The sequence below is a fragment of the Moschus berezovskii genome, chromosome 14, assembly GCF_049115385.1.
Source record: "Moschus berezovskii isolate FMDL1 chromosome 14, NW_MosBer_1.0, whole genome shotgun sequence".
Classification (NCBI taxonomy): Eukaryota; Metazoa; Chordata; class Mammalia; order Artiodactyla; family Moschidae; genus Moschus; species Moschus berezovskii.
The window spans coordinates 50,578,307-50,598,097 of NC_142473.1; the positions used below are offsets into that span (position 1 = coordinate 50,578,307).

Sequence of the window (19,791 nt, forward strand, 5' to 3'; positions counted from 1 at the left end):
ATTGTAGAAGTACAACAAAAGAAGTAAAATACAAGATTTTTTATTTTTCTCATTATAAAAAGAATGTACCCCAAAGAAGATTTTACACATGTGAAATGTAAGAGCACATTATTCACAATTAGAAAAAAACAAACTGGAAACAAGCTTTATGTCCATCAACAGTGGAATAGATAAATATTCACACAAAAGAATATCATGCAGCCATCAAAACAAAGGAACCAGACATATAGCAAAACAAATAATTCAGCAATTTAATATTAAGTGAAAGTTCAGTTCAATTAAGTGAAAAAAGAGCCCTAAATATTAAGTATCATGGTACTTCATTTATAAGGTTAAAAACTCAGAGAAAATCTTTTCTTTTAATTGGCAGATAATTGTTTTACAATGTTGTGTTGGTTTCTGCTGTCCAACAATGGGAATCAGTCATAATTATATATACATGAGCCTCCCTCTCTGCTCTCATCCCACCCCTCTAGGTCACCACCGAGCACCAGGCTGGGCTCCCTGTGTTTAACAGTGGCTTCCCACTAGTTATCCATTTCAGACATGATAGTGTATTTATGTCAATACTACTTTCTTAATTAGTCCCACCCTTTCCTTCCCCCACTGGGTCCACAAGTCTCTTCTGTATGTCTGTGTCCCTGTTTCTGTGCTGTGAATGGGAATTTTTAAAATAAAAAGTACGGAACACTTTTATAAGGAATAGGAATAACTTTTATAAGATTAAAAACTCAGATAAAATCTTTAGAGGAATACTTGTGGATTCAGTAAAACTGTATAAAATAGAACAAAAGAGAATGATGGACATAGGATCTGAAATAACCTGTTACTACACTGAAGGGAATCAGAAAGAAGGATAATATATTGAATTATTGAAGTATATAATTCAATATTAACACTTATTTAATTTTCTGAATTATATTATTATCAATTATTTGGGATTTAGTCATATTAGAACTGGAAAGGAATTGAAATATTATATAATTTAATTCCATATTGATTTTATAAGTGGATTTATAAGAGGATTCTTGTTGCCAACAGGAAATGACTAAATCATGGATAAAAAATGAATAATAAAAACCACTGCCTGCAGGCACCTATCCAATATCTCTTCTTCTTTGATGAGCAGTCTTTCAGTTCTAATCTTTTTGACTATCCTTTTGCATGTCACTATTGAGTACTTCTCATTTCTTAAATCTTTTTCTTTCTTGTATTTATGACACACCACTATAGCCAGGTTATTGATATTTCTCCCGGCAATCTTGATTCCAGCTTGTGCTTCTTCAGCCCAGCGATCCTCATGATGTATTCTGCATATAAGTTAAATAAGCAGGGTGACAATATACAACCTTGACGTACTCCTTTTCCTATTTGGAACCAGGCTGTTGTTCCATGTCCAGTTCTAACTGTTGCTTCCTGACCTGCATACAGGTTTCTCAAGAGGCAGGTCAGGTGGTCTGGTATTCCCATCTCTTTCAGGATTTTCCATAGCTTATTGTGATCCACACAGTCAAAGGCTTTGGCATAGTCAATAAAGCAGAAATAGATGTTTTCCTGGTACTCTCTTGCTTTTCCCATGATCCAGCAGATGTCGGCAATTTGATCTCTGGTTCCTCTGCCTTTTCTAAAACCTGCTTGAACATCTGGAAGTTCACAGTTCACATATTGCTGAAGCCTGGCTTGGAGAGTGAAAAAGTTGGCTTGAAGCTCAACATTCAGAAAACTAAGATCATGGCATCTGGTTCCATCACTTCATGCGAAATAGATGGAGAAACAGTGGAAACAGTGTCAGACTTTATTTTGGGGGGCTCCAAAATCACTGTGGATGCTGATTGCAGCCATGAAATTAAAAGATGCTTACTCCTTGGAAGGAAAGTTATGACCAACCTAGATAGCATATTCAAAAGCAGAGACCTTTGCCAACAAAGGTCCATGTAGTCAAGGCTATGGTTTTACCAGTAGTCGTGTATGGATGTGAGAGTTGGACTGTGAAGAAAGCTGATTGCCGAAGAATTGATGTTTTTGAACTATGGTGTTGGAGAAGACTCTTGAGAGTCCCTTGGACTGCAAGGAGATCCAACCAGTCCATTCTAAAGGAGATCAATCCTGGGTGTTCATTGGAAGGACTGATGCTGAAGCTGAAACTCCAATACTTTGGCCACCTCATGCGACAAGTTGACTCACTGGAAAAGACTCTGATGCTGGGAGGGATTGGGGGCAGGAGGAGAAGGGGATGACAGAGAATGAGATGGCTGGATGTCATCACCGACTCAATGGACATGAGTTTGAGTGAACTCCAGGAGTTGGTGATGGACAGGGAGGCCTGGGGTTCATGGGGTCGCAAAGAGTCGGACACGACTGAGCAACTGAACTGAACTGAACTATAGCCAGATTCCTTTTACAGATGTTGGATTTTTATTAATTTTGCCATTCCATCTTTCAAGTTGGTTTTAATCAGGATGTTTCCAAATGAATACAGATAATTTCAGAGATAGAAGTCCCATAAGCACAAAAGCAAGCAATAATGGAGACAGAGAGTGACTGGAAAGGGTGTTGTCTTAGACTGTATGTTTGGTGAAGGCCCCTGCTGAGCTGACAGTTTTGTTGAGAATCAACTGTCAATGTTGAGTACGAGTTAAGTGCACCAAGGTTGATTAGCAGAACATTTCAGATGCAGGGAATATCCAGTGCTAATGATTGGAGGTTGAATGCACTTTTCATTTTTGAGGAAGAAAAAGAAAGTCATTGTGGCTAGAATATAATGAATATAGACCTCTCAGACATTTTAATAAAAAAAAGCTCAGTGTGAGTTAATTAAGAAAATTACAGAGATTAAAGCATTAGTTAGATAATATGATCAATAAGATTTCTTTAAACATTGAAATTAAATAATTAAAAAAATATTTTTTTTAAATTGTGATCCTCTGTTCATGCAGCTTCTCTTGTGGCTCAGCTGGTAAAGAATCCACCTGCAATGTGGGAGACCCAGGTTCGATCCTGGGTTGGGACGATCCCCTGGAGAAGGCAACGGCTACCCACTCCAGTATTCTGGCCTGGAGAATTCCATGGACTGTAAAGTCCATGATTGAGTGACTTTCACTTACTTAAAGCTATGCAAATTGCCAAGTTTAATTTTCCATTTAATCATGGTCTTTTTCCTAAAAGGAAGGCATGACCACGCAGTTTTCCATAGTGGCTGCACCAATTTACGTTCCCATCAACAGTGTAGGAGGATTCCTTTTTCTCCACACCCGCTCCAGCATTTGTTATTTGTAGACTTTTTAACGATGGCTATTTTGACCAGTGTGAGGTGACTTCTCATAGTCTGACTTGCATTTCTCAAATAACTAGCAATGTTGGGTATCTTTTCAGGTGCCAATTGGCCAACTGTCTGGTGGCACTAGTGGTAAAGAATCCACCTACCAGTGCAGGAGATTCACGAGACGCAGGTTCAATCCCTGGGTCAAGAAGATCCCCTGGAGTAGGAAATGGCAACCCGCTCCAGTATTCTCACTTGGAAAATTCCATGAACAGAGGAGCCTGGTGGGCTGCAGTCCATAGGGCTGTGCTCAGTTGGACACAACTGAACACACACACACAAACGGTGACAGTGACTGTCTTCTTTGGAGGAATGTCTGTTTAGGTCTTCTGCTCATTTTTTGATTGGGTTGTTTTTTTTGTTATTGAGTTGGTTGAGCTGTTTGTGTGTTTTGGAAATTAAACTCTTGGTTTAATTTGCAAATATTTTTCCCAGTCCATCAGTTTTCATTTTGTCCATGGTTTACTCTGCTGTGCAAAAGTTTGTAAAATATTTCTTCTTTATTTAGCCTTTGAAAGAGTTACCTCTTAAAAGAGTTATATTTGTGTTATCTTGTGAATTTCAAGTTTTTTTTAAGAAAGGCATTAAGTTACTCATCTTTTGAGGTTCTGGGCACAGTGTTTTCATAGGGTAGGCATTCAGTGAATATTTGTAGAGAAGAAAATCAACTGAAAATCAACTGAAGCTGGTAGAGCTATTGTTGTCTATCACAGTGTTCAAAGTACTTCTTTAAAATCTCAAAAATCACTGCCTCTGAATGTTGACTATCTTCCAGCCAGTTTTCTCAGAGCTCCCTTCACATCCTTGTTCCTCAGGCTGTAAATTATGGGGTTCAACATGGAAGTCATAACTGAATAGAACAAAGAAATGACCTTATCCCTTTCATTCATTGTCTTGGAATTGGGTCTCATGTAAGCAAATATTCCAGAACCATAGTAGAGAACCACAACAGTGAGATGGGAGCTACAGGTAGAGAACACCTTGAGCCTCCTCTCCCCTGACTGCATCCGAATCACAGTGGAGATAATATGCCAATAAGAGACCAGGATAAGAGAGACAGGAGCTAGGAGAACAATCACACCCATTGAGAAGAGGGCCATTTCAGCATTGGAGGTGTCTGCAGAAGCCAGCTTCAGGAGTGCAGGAGGTTCACAAAAATAATGATTAATTATGTTCTGTCCCTGATAGGGGAGACAGAGTGTAAATGCACTGTCCACTGAACATACAAATGCCCCACTGATCCAGGACACTATGGCCAACTGGACACAAACCCTCTGGGTCATGAGAGTAGAATAGTGTAGGGGCTTGCAGACTGCCACATAACGGTCATAGGACATCATCGCCAGAAGAGCGCACTCTGTACACCCTGCTAGGAGGAAGACAACTATCTGCAGTGAGCACCCAGCAAAGGAAATGGTTTTCTTTTTTACAAGGAAGTGGACCAACATCTGGGGAACGATGCTTGTAGAGAAACAAAGATCAACAAAGGACAAGTTTTTGAGGAAAAAGTACATGGGAGTGTGAAGTCGAGAGTCAGTTTGGATAAGGATTATTATGAGCAGGTTTCCAAAAACAGAGAGAAGGTAAATGATCAGGAAAACACAGAACAGCAAGATTTGGATCTTTGGATCTTGTGAAAGTCCCAGCAAGGTAAATTCAAGTACAAAAGTACGGTTTCCTTCTCCCATTGATGTTTATCCCTGTTTACCTGTTATCAGAAGGAGAGTAGATGCACTCTGAATGTTTGATTTCACAAGCTTTATAAACAAGTGCAATGTTAGCAAGTGTACCTTGGGGACTGTTTGCTTCTGGCTGCTTCCTACAATGTGCCAGTTAGCAATAGAATGCATATTGTCCTTTCCACCAGTTTATATAGCTTTTTAAGCCCAGTTTGCCTTGCTTGATCCACTTGGTAGTCTGAGTACCACAGTCTATAGTTTCCTGACAACTCCTAACAACAAGGTACTTTACATATTGCTAAATTACTGTGAAAATATGTTACAGGTATTGTCTTTGTTTTGACTTCATTTTTTCATCTCAAGAAATATTTTGTACTTGTGAGACTCAGCAGTCTAAGAATGAGGTGAACTTGTTTTGTCAATAAAAGCCACTCAGTTTTTATATTTCAAAATAAAAAAATAGGGGTCAATGTCAAATTTGTCCATAATACTCCCAAAACATAGCTTGGGAGTTCAAACAGATAAATCATTATTATTAATTCTTGCATTTTTCCATTGTGTTTTCATAAAGAGGCTTAAGTAGCAATCCAAACAGGACAAGGAAGAAAAGAGGAAGTTATGACCATGGACTATAATCCTGACCCTTGTACAAATATTTCACATGATAAAGAGGAGCTTCTGAACTGAATATTACACAGCCCTGTCACACAATTTCAGCTCACCTCAGACCTCAGGTTTAGCCATGGTGCACAGTTCTGACTCCCCAGGCACCACAGACAATTTACCTCAGGGACCCCCTGCTGTCTTTCAGCATTCTGCCCACAGTGTTGGAAGCATGGGCAAGTTAATGTCCCAGAGGCAAACTTTAACCAATGGGCAATGGGAATTGATGAATAAATGCATCAGACATTTCTGGGAGGCAGCCTGTAGAAGTTGAGCTCTATATAGTTAAGCCCCCATTGTTTATTACTCCTACCGTTGTTATTATTTCCCCTAAAGAGCTTTTTTTAGAGTTTTTTTCCTAATCACCATCTCTCATGAACCCATCCCTGGAATCAGTTTTCAAATAAACTGTACCCAAGCTCTTTTCTCAGGTTCTGCTTTCAAGGACCTAAACTAAGAGAGAAAGTACAGAACCTGATATGGAAGCCTAATGAAGGCAATACGGATAGGCTGCCTTCTGCAGCTGGGGAGTCCCAGCTGTGCCTGCCAATAGTAAATAACACTTCTTGGGTGCTAGCAGGGCCAACACGCATCAAGATCAGTTTGAGTCTGGTGCCACCAGTGGCCATACAATTACCATAAATTTACCTTTAACACTCAGATTACTGGATTAGACTTGCAATTTAGAAGATTTTGTAGAGATATAGGAGCCTAACTATTGTGTCAAGGATCTTGTATGCAGGTACTAGAGCATGCTTTCGAGTTGTGGTGCTAGAGAAGACCCTTGAGAGTCCCTTGGACTGCAAGATCAAACCAGTCAATCCTAAAGGAAATCAACCCCAAATATTAATTAGAAGGACTGATGCTGAAGCTGAAGTTCCAATACTTTGGCCACCTGATGCAAAGAGCTGATTCATTGGAAAAGACCCTGATGATGGGAAAGACTGAGAGCAAGAGGAGAAGGTGGCGATAGAGGGTGAGATGGCTGGATGGCATCACTGACTCAATGGATATGAGTTTGAGCAAACTCCAGGAGACAGTGAAGGACAAGGAAGCCTGGCATGCTGCAGTCCATGGGATCACAAAGAGTAGGACATGACTTAATGACTGAATAACAACAGAGCATGCTACTGCTAACACTACTACTAATAATGAAAAAAAAAGGTAACATAGATTTAAATTACTGAAAATCCATTTTAGGGCTGGCTTCAGGTGAGGTTCTATCCAAACCCTCAACATATTTCCTTATAGTCTTCCATATAGTCCTCATCCTAACTATGAGGGATGCACAATTTCTTGCTCTCATCTAATCATTAAGTTTCTTTGCAACAGCTTTCTCATCAAAGGTACTAAGATAAAGTCTGATGTGGAATAGAGTCAGATTCCCTGCAAAAATATGTATCCCCAAAAGAAATCAGGGAATTCTGAGCAAAGATAAAAGGATATTAAAAAGATAACCAACAAATATCCAATTCACCTATATATTTTCCATTTTATTTTACAATACATGCCAGAATCTAATGCAAAAAAATATGATAAATAGAACACAAACAGTGACGAAAAATAATGGAAGAGAAAGTACAAAGAATTATTTTTTAATCTTGGAATGAGAAAAAAAATAATTATGATACCAAAACCATTAGCCATGAAGAAATAGGCATCTGATCACGTTTGTTACCTTATTTATTCAACAGGTAATTATCAAGTGTCACTTTCTAAAATCAAATTCCCCCAGAAATCAACATTACTTTTAAAGAATTGTTAACAAAGGCAAGAAGTTTCTTTTTTGTCTTTTGGAAGTAACAATACAATTTGAGTTTCTTTTCTTATATTTGATTTTGTTTTTGTCTTCATTTAGCCAAATATGTTAAAACATCCTTTATATTAAAATACACACAGACACAGATACACAAACAGCCTCTCTTTGGTTCTACTGTCCTTTCTAGCCATTGCCTGATTTTGTCTTCATTTTGCTGCCAAACTTTCCAATCATTCTCTTTCATTGCCAAATATATTCATGACTGAAAGTTCCCATCCATTTTTCCTTTTTAATTATTTTCAATATAATTCCTACTCCTGTGATTCTACTGAAAAACTACTATTCCAAACTCTCCCATAACTTGATACTCAACACTTTTGGGTACATTCTTCATTTCTCTGTTTTTGGCACTGTTTGGCACTCTTTCTCCTTGAAATTCTTTTCCACTGGGTTGTGTTAAATCTATATATAATTTCCTGAATCTGAAGTCTGTATTAATTTGATTTTGTCTCATATATATTTCAGCTGTTAGGTTAAGTTGGATAAAAAGCACAACAAATGCCGAAGTTTCTTATGACAGCCAATTCCTCCACAAATCTTGGTCTCTTTTCTTTACTTCTTCCTTGTGTCTTTCCAATACTCCCATCATAGCTAGGGAAACATTATTCCTCTCAAGTTCTCTGCCCTAACCCAACTAAGGTCAATCTCATCACTCAGGATTTTCTCTCTGACTGTATAACAGAGAAATTAAAATGTCAACATAAATAGGTTCAACTGCTCACCTCTTCACATCCCTACATCTGTGTAATAATCCACCCTTTCCTCTCAGCAGAAGAGTTGTCTTAGCTATAATAAGGGGATTCCCTTGTGCTTATAATATCAAATATTTCTTCTCTGGCTATTTTTCCAACATAACCTCTTTTTTTTCCTTTTTACTTTCCCCATGTTTTGTGCTACTGGTTTCTCTTTCTAACAAAGGAATTTTATCTTTTTAGTCTCTTCTCTAAGCTTCTTGAGACAATATTTTTAATCTCTCCAATAAATCTATTTTGCACAATTCAAAGAGACCTTTCAATGCTCAAGTATATTAATTGTGCTTTTGATTATCTTGTGTGATCACTCAGTCACACGTACAACTATGGATACTCTTGAAGCTATATTCTCCCTTGCCTTCTCTTAGACCTTTTTTCTCCCAATGACACCTCCTTTTGTTTTCTTTATCATACTTTTCTTTTGCCCATCATTTAGTATTGGCATTTTCCTCTTTTCTACACTTTCTGAGCCTATATACTCTCTGCAAGATCTCACCTACTCTTCTGACTTCAGCCATCATTTAACTGTCTATGGCTTCTAAATCTCTATAAGCAACTGAGTCATTTTCTTTCAAAGTTCTGATTCACATATCAAACTTCCTACTGAACCTCGCTGACAATTTCCTTTTATATATAATAGAAATAATAGCAATAGTAATTATTATAATTATGATGTTACAGTGATGGAATAAGTCTTGTGGCCAGACAACTTGATTTGAATCTGAGCTCTATAGATCATATTGAGCAAGTTATTTATGCCACATAAACTTTAGTTTCTGCATCTATAAGATAAGGATATTAGTATCTATTACAGTAATTAAATTAAATTATTTATAAATACACAGTTATTGTTTGGTGTACATTATGGTTTAATTATCTAGAATAATAGTAAATATTCATGACTGAATGCACACATACAGACCAATTACTTCACATGCATTTTCTTGTTTAACTTTTAATTTAAGATAGCCAAAGTTGAAACTATGATCTTTTTTTTCCCATAAATACTCCTTTCTTTCCCTTATATTGACACAACTACTAAGACAAATTTTCAGATTGAAAATTGGAGTTATTTTCTCTTCCTTTTTTTCCTTTCCATCAATTGGACAATTTAAATAGTCACTGATTTTATCTCAGGAGATCCCAAATCTCTCTCCTCCTCTCAATTGCTAGTATCACCAACCTATTTTCTGATCTCATAATTTCTACTTATTATATCTCTCTGACTTCTCTGCCTCCCTTATTGCTCTTTCAAATAATAGAGTTATCTTCAGAAAATGCTAACGGTATCATTTTCAACTCCCCGTTAAACCAGTTCAATAATTCTTCATTGTTTATAGACTTAAACCAATTGTATCGTCAGGTTCTAGAGCATCTCTGCTTGCCTGGGAGATGTCTGCAAGGTCATCTCTCCTTGCTCACTAACTCTTACCCATGACGTCCATACCTAAAGGTACATGGACCTGTGCCTTTGCCTGCACCCTTTCCTCTATGGAACTTCACTTTTTGCTTGATCAAGGAGATAAACTCCTCGTCATTCTCCATTATCCTCCTCTAATGGCTTCACCCAAGCTTCCATGCACTCTGTTAAGCTGAGTTGCTATTTTCCATTTTTCTGCTTCTCTAGGTTTTATCCCGACAACTATTAATACATCTTTTCTATCACATAATATATACTTGCTTTCAAGTCATTCTGGTTTTTTCTGTTTTGAAGAGAAATATCATCAGCTATTTTATCCCCACTGCTTGACACAGATAAGTTTTTCAATAAATATCTGTTGGACAAATCAATAAATCAATATGTGCATGTTTATCCCATGTTCATATTATCACATATACAAATTTACATATATTTACACTCATATACCTAAACATGAATACTCACACAACTAGGAACAACAAAATGAATTAATATCTATTAGCATTGGTACCCACAGAAATGACCATCAAGAAAAAAAAGCATGCTCACCTGGGCTTGGGAGTAGGTAAAGTTGCAAAAACCATAGATTTTTCTTCCTTCCTTGAGTTCAAGAAGAAGCAAATATTATAAAGTGGACAAACACTTTACCTTCCATAAAAGTTGTGGCAGAGATGTTAGAGCAAGGTTTTGGGTCTTGTGGAACCAAAAGTCCTCAAGTAGCTGTTGCATTCATCTCCAGATCCAAGAACTTTCGAAATTAAAATAAAAAAACAGATTTCCTGTAACTTTATACCTGTAGTAATAGGAAAAGTACAAGGGGATGAGAACACAGAGTCATCCAAGGACAGCGGGTGTGTGGCAGGCTCCAGCTATCAGAAGAAGGTCATTGTGGGAGATTATCATCCTACAGATTTCAGGGTAAAATCCTAAATTTTTTTTTTCAGTGTAGAATCCGATCCCTGCAGGCATCTTGAAACAGGATTTCTATGCTGCGTTTTATGTAAGAAGAATTAAAGAGAAACCCTCCACAAAAAGAAGAGAAAGAGACAAAAGAAGAAAGGAAGTGAGGAAGGAAGGGAAGGAGAGATAAAGGTAGGTGGCACTGAAGAGAAAATGCCAAGTCTCTCCAAACTGCAAAAATGTCTAGAGAGAGGCAGCCTCCTTGACATATTCTGTACTCTGACCTGCTGGGCTGAGGACAGAGCAATGGAGTCAGTGGAGAGGGCGTCAAGGGCTGAATACAGGACAGCGAAATCTGCAGTTTGAAGATCAAAATCCCATTTAGCATTTCTCACTGGATTTTTATTTCCCCATCCTAAATCTTTGCCAACCGCTAGTCTCAAAGACCTGAACCTAAAGTCTCTAAGGGCTTGAACAGTGGCTTTTCCTGGGAGGAAGTCATTAAAATTAAGGTCCTGAGAGCTGAAGTAAACAATGCGTTCCCATGAGTCTGACTTCGTAAGATATTCTGAAGCCGTTTATATTATGTTTGTAGACACAGATCGGAATCTCTGTGTCTCCCCTGATTTCAAATTCTATTTAACACAGACCAAACTTTAAATGGACATGTAGAATACAACATAAGTACATGTGTTATCTAACCTAGTACTTCCATTCCTAGGTTCAGTTCAGTTCAGTTCAGTCGCTCAGTCGTGTCCGACTCTCCGCGACCCCATGAATCACAGCACGCCAGGCCTCCATTCCTAGGTACCCAACATAAATTAAAGCCTTTGCTTATACAAAAGCTTATAATTGTTCTTATCAACTTTATTCAAGCTAGCCAAAAGCTTGGGAAAAAACCAACTGTGTATCAATAGATGAATGCACAAAGAAACTGGCGTATCCTTATGGAGCATCCATTTAACAAAATAGTACTCAGCAGAAAATAGAAAATAATACACTATTGATAAATGAACATCGTGGTTGAATCTCAAAAACATTGTGCTGAACCAGTGAACAAAGACTGGCTTAAAGTGGAAGAATGGGGGGGAAATTGTAAATTTTTTGAAGCAATCAGAGGCCAGAGGTCACAAGGCCATAAAACAGTCAAAAATAAAAGTTGAGATCTCCAAGAAAAGATCAACCAAGCTGATCGCCAGTGGCAGAGCCACTATTATTTCATGTGCACTTGAAAACAATGTGTATTAGATGAACTATTCTTTCTATATCTATTAAGTTCATTAAGTCAAATGTGTCATTTAAGGCCAATATTTATTTACTGATTTTCATAAATCAGTATGAATCATTTGTACATTGATGTAAATGGGGTACTGTGGGGTTTCCTCCCCGGCTTCCGGCCTGGCTTCCTCTTTCTCTTCCCCTTATCTCCTCTCCTGCCTTGTAGCGCTCCAAGGCAGGAGCCAGAGACTGAGGGGTGCCTCGGCCTCGGCAAGAAAGCCGCCCAAGATTAGCTCCTCCAGGAGACTGGGTCTGAAGGAGCGAGCCCCAAAGAGGAAGTGAGCGGGCCGCAAAGAGGAAGTGAGCGGGCCGCCCGCCCCACAGTCTCCCTCACCCGGAAAGAGAGACACTCAGACGCAGCGGGGGGGTTCTGTCAAGGCAGTTCCCGTTTTATTGGTGTAAGTTTCTCATATATATATGCAAGCAAGGGGTAAGCGCGGGATTTTTTAAAAGAGGCTTTCCACTCACATCAAAGCATGTAAGGGTGGGGGTGTTTAGGAGCCACTCAGAACCTTTTGGGTTTATCTGGGCCGCGCCCCCCTGACATCTGTCAGGCGCCATCTTGCTGTGAGCACATGTAAGGTGCCTTGGCCACGCCCCCTGTCATCAGTCAGGCACCGTTAAGGCACCCTATAGGGTACTGAAGTTTCCTACTATTATTGTATTACTGTCAATTCCTTCCTTTATGTCTGTTCATTCTTGCTTATATATTTAGGTGCTCCTATGTTGGATTTACAATATATCCTCTTGGATCTTCTCTTTATAACAACATAATGACTTCCATTTTAATTTGTTGCTGCCTTTGTTTTAAAGTCTATTTTGTTTCATATGAGTATTGTAATACCAGCTTTCTGTTTCCATTTGTATGAAATATCTTTTTCCCCATGACTTTACTTTCAGTCTTTGTGTGTATATAGATGTGAGAAGAGTCTCTCATAGGTAGCATATAGATGGGTCTGTATTTTTTATGCATTAATTCATCCTATGTCTTTTGATTGGAGCATTTCATTGTTTCACATTTAAAGTGGTTATTGATATATACGTCCTTTATTTCCATTTTGTTAGCTGTTTTCTGATTGTTTTTGTAATTCTTCACTACTTTTTCTTCCCTTTGTCTCTTCCTTGTGGTTTGATTTTTTTTTTTTCTTAGTGTTTTTTGTGGGTTCCTTTGCCTTTATTTTTGGTGTATCTGTTGTAGGTTTGTCATTGGTGATTGCTATTAGGTTCATGAATATACGTTGTTGTTGTTCAGTCAATAAGTCATGTCCAACTCTTTGCAGCCCCACAGACTGCAACATACCAGGCTCCCCTGTCCTTCACTAGCTCCTGGAGTTTACTCAGATTCATGTTCATTGAGTCGGTGATGCTTATCTAACCATCTCATCCTCTGCCGCTCCTTCTCCTTTTGCCTTTAATCTTCCACAGCATCAGGGTCTTTGCCAGTGAGTCACCTCTTCATATCAGGTGGCCAAAGTATTGGAGCTTCAGTTTCAGCATCAGTCCTTCCAATGAATATTCAGGGTTGATTTCGTTTAAGATTGACTGGTTGGATCTCCTTCCAGTCCAAGGAACTCTCAAGAGTCTTCTCCAGCACCATAGTTAGGAAGTATCAATTCTTCAGTGCTCAGCCTTCTTGTATGGTCCATCTCTCACATCCATACATGACTACTGGAAAAACCATCCCTTTGACTATATGAACCTTTGTCTGCAAAGTGATGTCTCAGCTTTTCAATTTGTTGCCTAGGCTTGTCCTAGCTTTTCTTCCAAGGAGCAAGCATCTTTTAATTTCATGGCTGCAGTCACTGTGAATATATATATATATATATATATATATATATATATATATCAGTTTATTTTAAGCTGCTGCTGCTGCTGCTAAGTTGCTTCAGTCGTATCTGACTCTGTGCAACCCCATAGACAGCAGCCCACTAAGTTCTGCCATCCCTGGGATTCTCCAGACAAGAATACTGGAGTGGGTTGCCATTTCTTTCTCCAATGCATGAAAGTGAAAAGTGAAAGTGAAGTCGCTCAGTCGTACCCGACTCTTAGCAACCCCATGGACTACAGCCTACCAGGCTCCTCCATCCATGGGATTTTCCAGGCAAGAGTACTGGAATGGTTTGCCATTGCCTTCTCCGTATTTTAAGCTGATGATCACTTAACTTTGAATGCATTCTAAAAGCACTACATTTTTACTCTTCCTAATGTTATGTGTTTTTAACATCATATTTTACATCTTTTTTGTGTGTATCCCTTAACTGCTTATTGTAGTTATAATTTTACGACTTTTGTCTTTTAACCTTCATAGTAGTTTTATTAAGTGGCTTATCCACTACCAGTGGATCTCTACCAGTGACAGTTTTTTCTTTTGTGTATTTCCTTATTTCCAGTGATTCTTTTTTTTTCTCCACTTAAAAATTTGCTAACATTTCATGTAAGGCCAATTTAGTATCAATAATCTTTTTTACTTTTTACTTGTCTGGGAAACTCTTTTTGCTTGTCTGGGAAACTTGTTTATCTCTCCCTAATTCTAAATGATAATCTTACCAAGCAGAGTATTCTCCGTGGTAATTTTTTTTCTTTTCAGCACTTTAAACATATCATGCCACTCCCTTCTGGCCTGCAGCTTCTGCTAAAAATCGCTGATTTTTCAGTCTTCACTGATATCAGTCTTATCAATATTTCCTTGTATGTAACTAGTTGTTTTTCTTTGCTCCCTTTAAATTTGTCTCTTTATCTTTAACTTTTGCCATTTAAATTATGATATGTCTTTGGTGGTTCATTTCAAGTTTATCTTGTTTGGGACTCTGTGATTCCTGGACCTAGATATGTTTCCTTCCCCAGGTTAAAGAAGTTTTTAATCATTAGCTTTTCAAATAAGTTGATCTCCCTTTCACTATCTCTTATGCTTCTGGGACCCCTAAAATGTAAATGTTACTATGCTTGATTTATGACTTCAGGGATCTTCACTTAAAAATATTTTTTTCCATTATGCTACTCTGACTGGATGAGCTCCATTGCTTTGCCCTATAGTTCACAGATTTGTGCTTCTTCTTCGTCCATTCAGCTGCTGAACCCCTATATTTTTCAGTTCAGTTTAACTTTTGTTTGGTACTTTCTTATATTTTCTTTCTTTGTTGACGTTCTGATTGTGTTCATCCATTCTTCTTCATTTTTACAACTGTTACTTTGAACTTTCATCAGACATGTTGTTTATCACTGCTTAATTAAAGCCTTTCCGGAAATCAAGGGACTTCCCACATGTGGGCCCAGCATGTGCCCCACCTGCTGTGGCAGGGTTGCAGCTGTGGTGTGGGTGTGGGTGGAGCTCTCTCCCTCAGGCTGGTTGGGACGTGCAACTGTTGCCACAGAGATAAGCAGGGCTCTCAGTGAGGGACACACCCAAGCTCTAAAGATTTCCAGTGGAGTACCAAAGTGGCCCCTAGCATTAGCAAGATAGGATGGATAAGCTCACCAAAGTGGTGCTTCCCAGAGAGGATTCCCTGCTTCTCTGACAAACACTTTAAGATTAGCGAATGAGGCTCCTTCTCTTTTGTTCTAAGCATTTTTCCAACTGGTGTTTTTGTGTATGAGTCGAGTTATAGGGTAAGTGAATCTAAGTCCTTTCAGAGAGAGCTCTTCATCTCCTGCAGTTCTAGGGCTTTTCTGGATATAATTAATCCCCATTAGTTTTCAGGGCCAGACATTTAGGGGGCTTGTCTCTCCTGTGCGGTATCTAAGGGCTAGGGACACCTTGGCAGGACAGCTGGAGCAACAGTGAGCATGGGCCATGCGTTCTGGGAAATAAACTCACTCAGATGGACAATGCAGACAGAGGAGTGCAGTTATTTACACCGGCGGGCCCAAGGCAGAGTCTCCTCTTAGCCAAGGACCCCAACCAGTTTTTGTGAAAACTTTATATACCCTAAGTGTGCGTGCTCAAACCCACCTCCCCAAACTCTCTGAAGCTAGTCTCAACAAAGGAAAAGAAAGATACAATCAAAGTTAACCCATGGTTCATGTGTCATAAGCCTAGATAGTTAAATAGTGGACATTTATCAATAGGCCTGTAGTCATACCCCTATAAGCATAATGGGATTTACGACTTTGTTCTGTTACAGGGTAATTAGCATATTCTTTTAGGCGCCAGAGCGTCTAGGTACAAGTCCTGAGGCTCCTTCATCCAGGGGGTCTGGTTGAGACCCCATGGACTGCAGCACTCCAGGCTTCCCTGCCCATCACCAACTCCCAGAGTTTATTCAAGCTCATGTCCATTGAGTAGGTGATGCCATCCAACCATCTCATCCTCTGTCGTCCCCTTCTCCTCCCTCCCTCAATCTTTACCAGCATCAGGGTCTTTTCAAATAAGTCAGTTCTTGGCATCAGGTGGCCAAAGTATTGGAGTTTAAGCTTCAGCATCAGTCCTTCCAAAGAATATTCAAGACTGATTTCCTTTAGGATGGACTGGTTGGATCTCCTTGCAGTCCAAGGGACTCTCAAGAGTCTTCTCCAACATCACAGTTGAAAAGCATCAATTCTTCAGCACTCAGGTTTCTTTATGGTCCAACTCTCACATCCATACATGACTACTGGAATTTTTAATTAATTTTTATCAGAGTATAGTTGCTTTACAATGTTGTGTTAGTTTCTACTGCACAGCAAGGTGAATCAGCTATACATATACATATATTGCTGCTTCTTTGGATTCCTTTCCCATTTAGGTCACCACAGAGCGCTGAGTAGGATTCTCTGAGCTATACAATAGGTTCTCATTAGTTATCTACAATATACATAGTATCAATAGTGTGTATGTGTCAATCCCAATTTCTCAATTCATCCCACCCCCCATGAATCAATTTTAAACTTACTCTAATGATTGATGTTTCAAAAAACTCCTGGTGATTATTTCCTTATTTTATACTGGAACAAATTAAGTTAGGGCTTCCTAGTCATGCACCAATATTTTCCACTCTCAACAGCATACGAGGCCATCCCTGCAAAGTTCCTTCTACTAATTTTCAGGAATCTCTGCTGCCCTAATCTTCTCAGCCCCAGTTTTAATGCCTTTCATGTCCCCCGCTATCTAATGCTACCAAAACATTTGACTTACCTGAAAAGGAACTGACATTAATGGTCACACACATCCTTACCCACTCCAATGACTTAAGGAACTGTTGCCTGAGAAATCCATCAGGCCAAACAGTGTTACTCTTAGCACTAACCACAGAAACTGATCAGTATATAGGTATATTACTTCATTTTCCTGGACACTCAGCTAGCAGTATTGAAGTTTAAGATCAAATGAAGCTGGGATGGAGAAGTTGGGTAATGGTATGAGGGCAATCATTTTGAGAAATATATATATATATATGTACTATATCAATACATTGTACATTTGAAACTTACAGAATATTACATGTAAATTATACCTCAATAAAGCCGGAAGAAGTCAAATGAATCTTACTCAATAGGACCATCTGACTTTGGCTTATATGGAGCCAGTTTGGGACTGAAATTTTAGGATATTTAAAAATTATTATTATTAATTAATATGAAGTCAGATCTCTTAATATTATATTGCAGTAAAGATTTATGCAAAAAAGCAGTTAAGAACAGGGTCCATTTTACCCCGAAGCTGACTCTGAGAAGTTGCAGTGTTTTGACTGTAATTTCTCTTGGGGCATGATGCAAAGAAGATAACTGGAGGTGATTGTAAATGAGAAATAGCAAGCCCTCTCTGAATTCTTAAAGTGCCAGAAGTTCTGAGTTTTAATTATCAAAAAATGAGCATATCTCCAAGCCTTGATTCTCTAGCAAGTTTTGACAAGCTTAAAGAAGCTTTCCCTGGAAATTCCCCATGCCAAGGACAGCTGCAGCTTGCATGAATATGGGCCAAGTTGAGACAACTCAAACACACACACACACAAAACACACAGCTGCTGGGAAAGGAGTAAAAGAAGTAGAATTGGGGTTGAAAGAAGTGCATGGAAGCCTATAGACACACAACACATTCATTCAGAGCTACATCTTCCTTTTTTTTTTTTTTTTTGTTCATTTATAAAAATCCCTACTTTCCTGCCTCAGAGAAGAGCATAATGCAGAAGGAGAAGCTATAGAAATGAGAGAGACTCTCCTTTGTGACTTTTCAAAATTAGCAATAGTTGAGGAAGCAGAGGTGAAAAATATTAAATCTGATCATAATACTAAATGCTTCCAAGATCATTAATCTGGTCAGACAGAGATCTGTACTAAACCAATAGGGACAGAATGAAGGGAAAAAATAGGTAATTAAATTGTTAATCCCACTAGGGGATTGTAAGTAGAAAGATATGGGTAGTGGTGGTGGATTAGTCGCTAAGTCATGTCTGACTCTGGCGACCCCATGGACAGTAGCCTTCCAGGTTTCTCTACCCATGGGATTCTCCAGGCAAGAATACTGGAGTGAAAGATATGGGAGACCCCCATAAGTTAATGATTACTCAAGAAAGTAGGTTTGCTTAACCACAAAACCAAGCAGGCTTTGCTTAGCAACAAAATCATACAACAGAAGCATGGAACATGCCCCCAAACAATAAAACAATGGTGCCATGAGACCCACATTCTGCCCAGTGAGCTGACGAAGTTAAAGATACTTAAGATATACTCACTACACACATAAAAAACAATAATTTGTGGATCCAGCTTGACAATGTATGGACAAGAAAACTTCCCTGCTCAACCTGAAGGAGAAACTAATGAAGAAAACATAACGTCTACTCAAGAAAGACAAAGAAGGACTTCTCCCTCTCCCTACTTTTCCTTTGATTATAAAACGGTAGCCCACTAAGTTCTCGGGGTATGGCATTTCTCACCCACCAGTTTGGAAGCCTCACAAAGTCCTGTTCTAATAAATCACTTCTTATCTACCACTTCACTCTTGCTGAATTCTACTCTGAACTGAGACATACAGGAAAATGGTATCATAACTCTTCGGAGTGCCTCTCCAAAATGATACCAATCATGTCAAACAAGATAGGTATTATATCCCAGGGGCTAAATATCAAGGTTACAACCTTTTAGACTTATCAAATGTTCAGGTCAAAGAAACAATGCTCTTGGAAGCCTTGTCTAAAGGAAACACTCCATCTACTTTTCCCAATACTGTGAAACAAATCAGCTAACAATTCATACTCAATGCAAGACAGCACCTCAAAGCTCACCCCTGCATCAGCCATGAGACTGTCATTATTTGCTACACAATTAATGAACTGGTCCTAGTACTACAATAGTCATGATTCTCCTAAGTGGTTTTAAAATTTTCAAAGACAATAAGTTGTAGGACTGTAGGTCCTTCTCACTTTTCTTTACTAGAAAAATTAATAATCAAGAATGTGGGCTCAGAAGCCAAACTGCCTGAGTGTTAGTCCCAGTTCTGTCATGCCCTGGCCTTTGGAATTTAGGTAAATTAATCCAATTTCCTATGCCTTAGTTTCCTAGGGGAGCAAAATTCACCACCCCAAAGCATGATTCTTTGGCATGACAATTAATTTATGCTATTTAATTTTAAGAAACCGAAGACACAGGAAGTCTTTCATTTTACCTAAAATTTAGCTGTCTAAGATATTTAGATAAAGGACCTGCTACCAGAATAGAGCTACTACCAGAGATAGTAGCTAGGTGTGATGAATGAAACCCAGCAGGGTTTCAGGATCAAGAGTCTGCTGTCTGCCCCATTGTCTCTGCACGACCCAGTAAGCATTTGTTTACCAAACATTTGCTTTTCATCTCCATTTCAACTGCCTTCTTCCTCTTTTTGAAGTCCCAAGCCAGTACCCCTAATACATTCTCTTGTCTTTAGACGAAGATGGTATTTAAGATGAGGGGTTTCTGCCATTTTGGGTCCCTTTTACAAGTATAAAAGTTATAAAATTTTTGCTTGGTTTTCTTTGGTTTATCTGTCTCAGGGTCCCCCACTAGAAGAA

At 38.8% G+C, this 19,791-nt stretch overlaps 2 protein-coding genes across 3 annotated transcripts in view; both read right to left on the bottom strand.

Annotated features, from left to right (window-relative positions):
- LOC129554569 (olfactory receptor 2AG1) overlaps positions 1–10,339 on the bottom strand; it is a 38,447-nt gene extending 28,108 nt beyond the window's left edge. Inside the window, exon 1 of one of the 2 annotated variants that reach the window (XM_055423471.2) lies at positions 10,202–10,339. In XM_055423471.2, the coding sequence (XP_055279446.2) occupies positions 10,202–10,236 (35 nt within the window). In that variant the 5' untranslated portion in view covers positions 10,237–10,339. The remainder of the gene's footprint in view (positions 1–10,201) is intronic. The other variant, XM_055423469.2, reaches the window with a different exon arrangement.
- Positions 75–5,022, bottom strand: LOC129554573 (olfactory receptor 2D3-like). The gene has a single exon (XM_055423475.2). The coding sequence runs from the start codon at positions 5,005–5,007 to the stop codon at positions 4,084–4,086; it is 924 nt and encodes a 307-aa protein (XP_055279450.2). The 5' UTR covers positions 5,008–5,022; the 3' UTR covers positions 75–4,083.
- Positions 10,340–19,791: the final 9,452 nt, after the last annotated feature.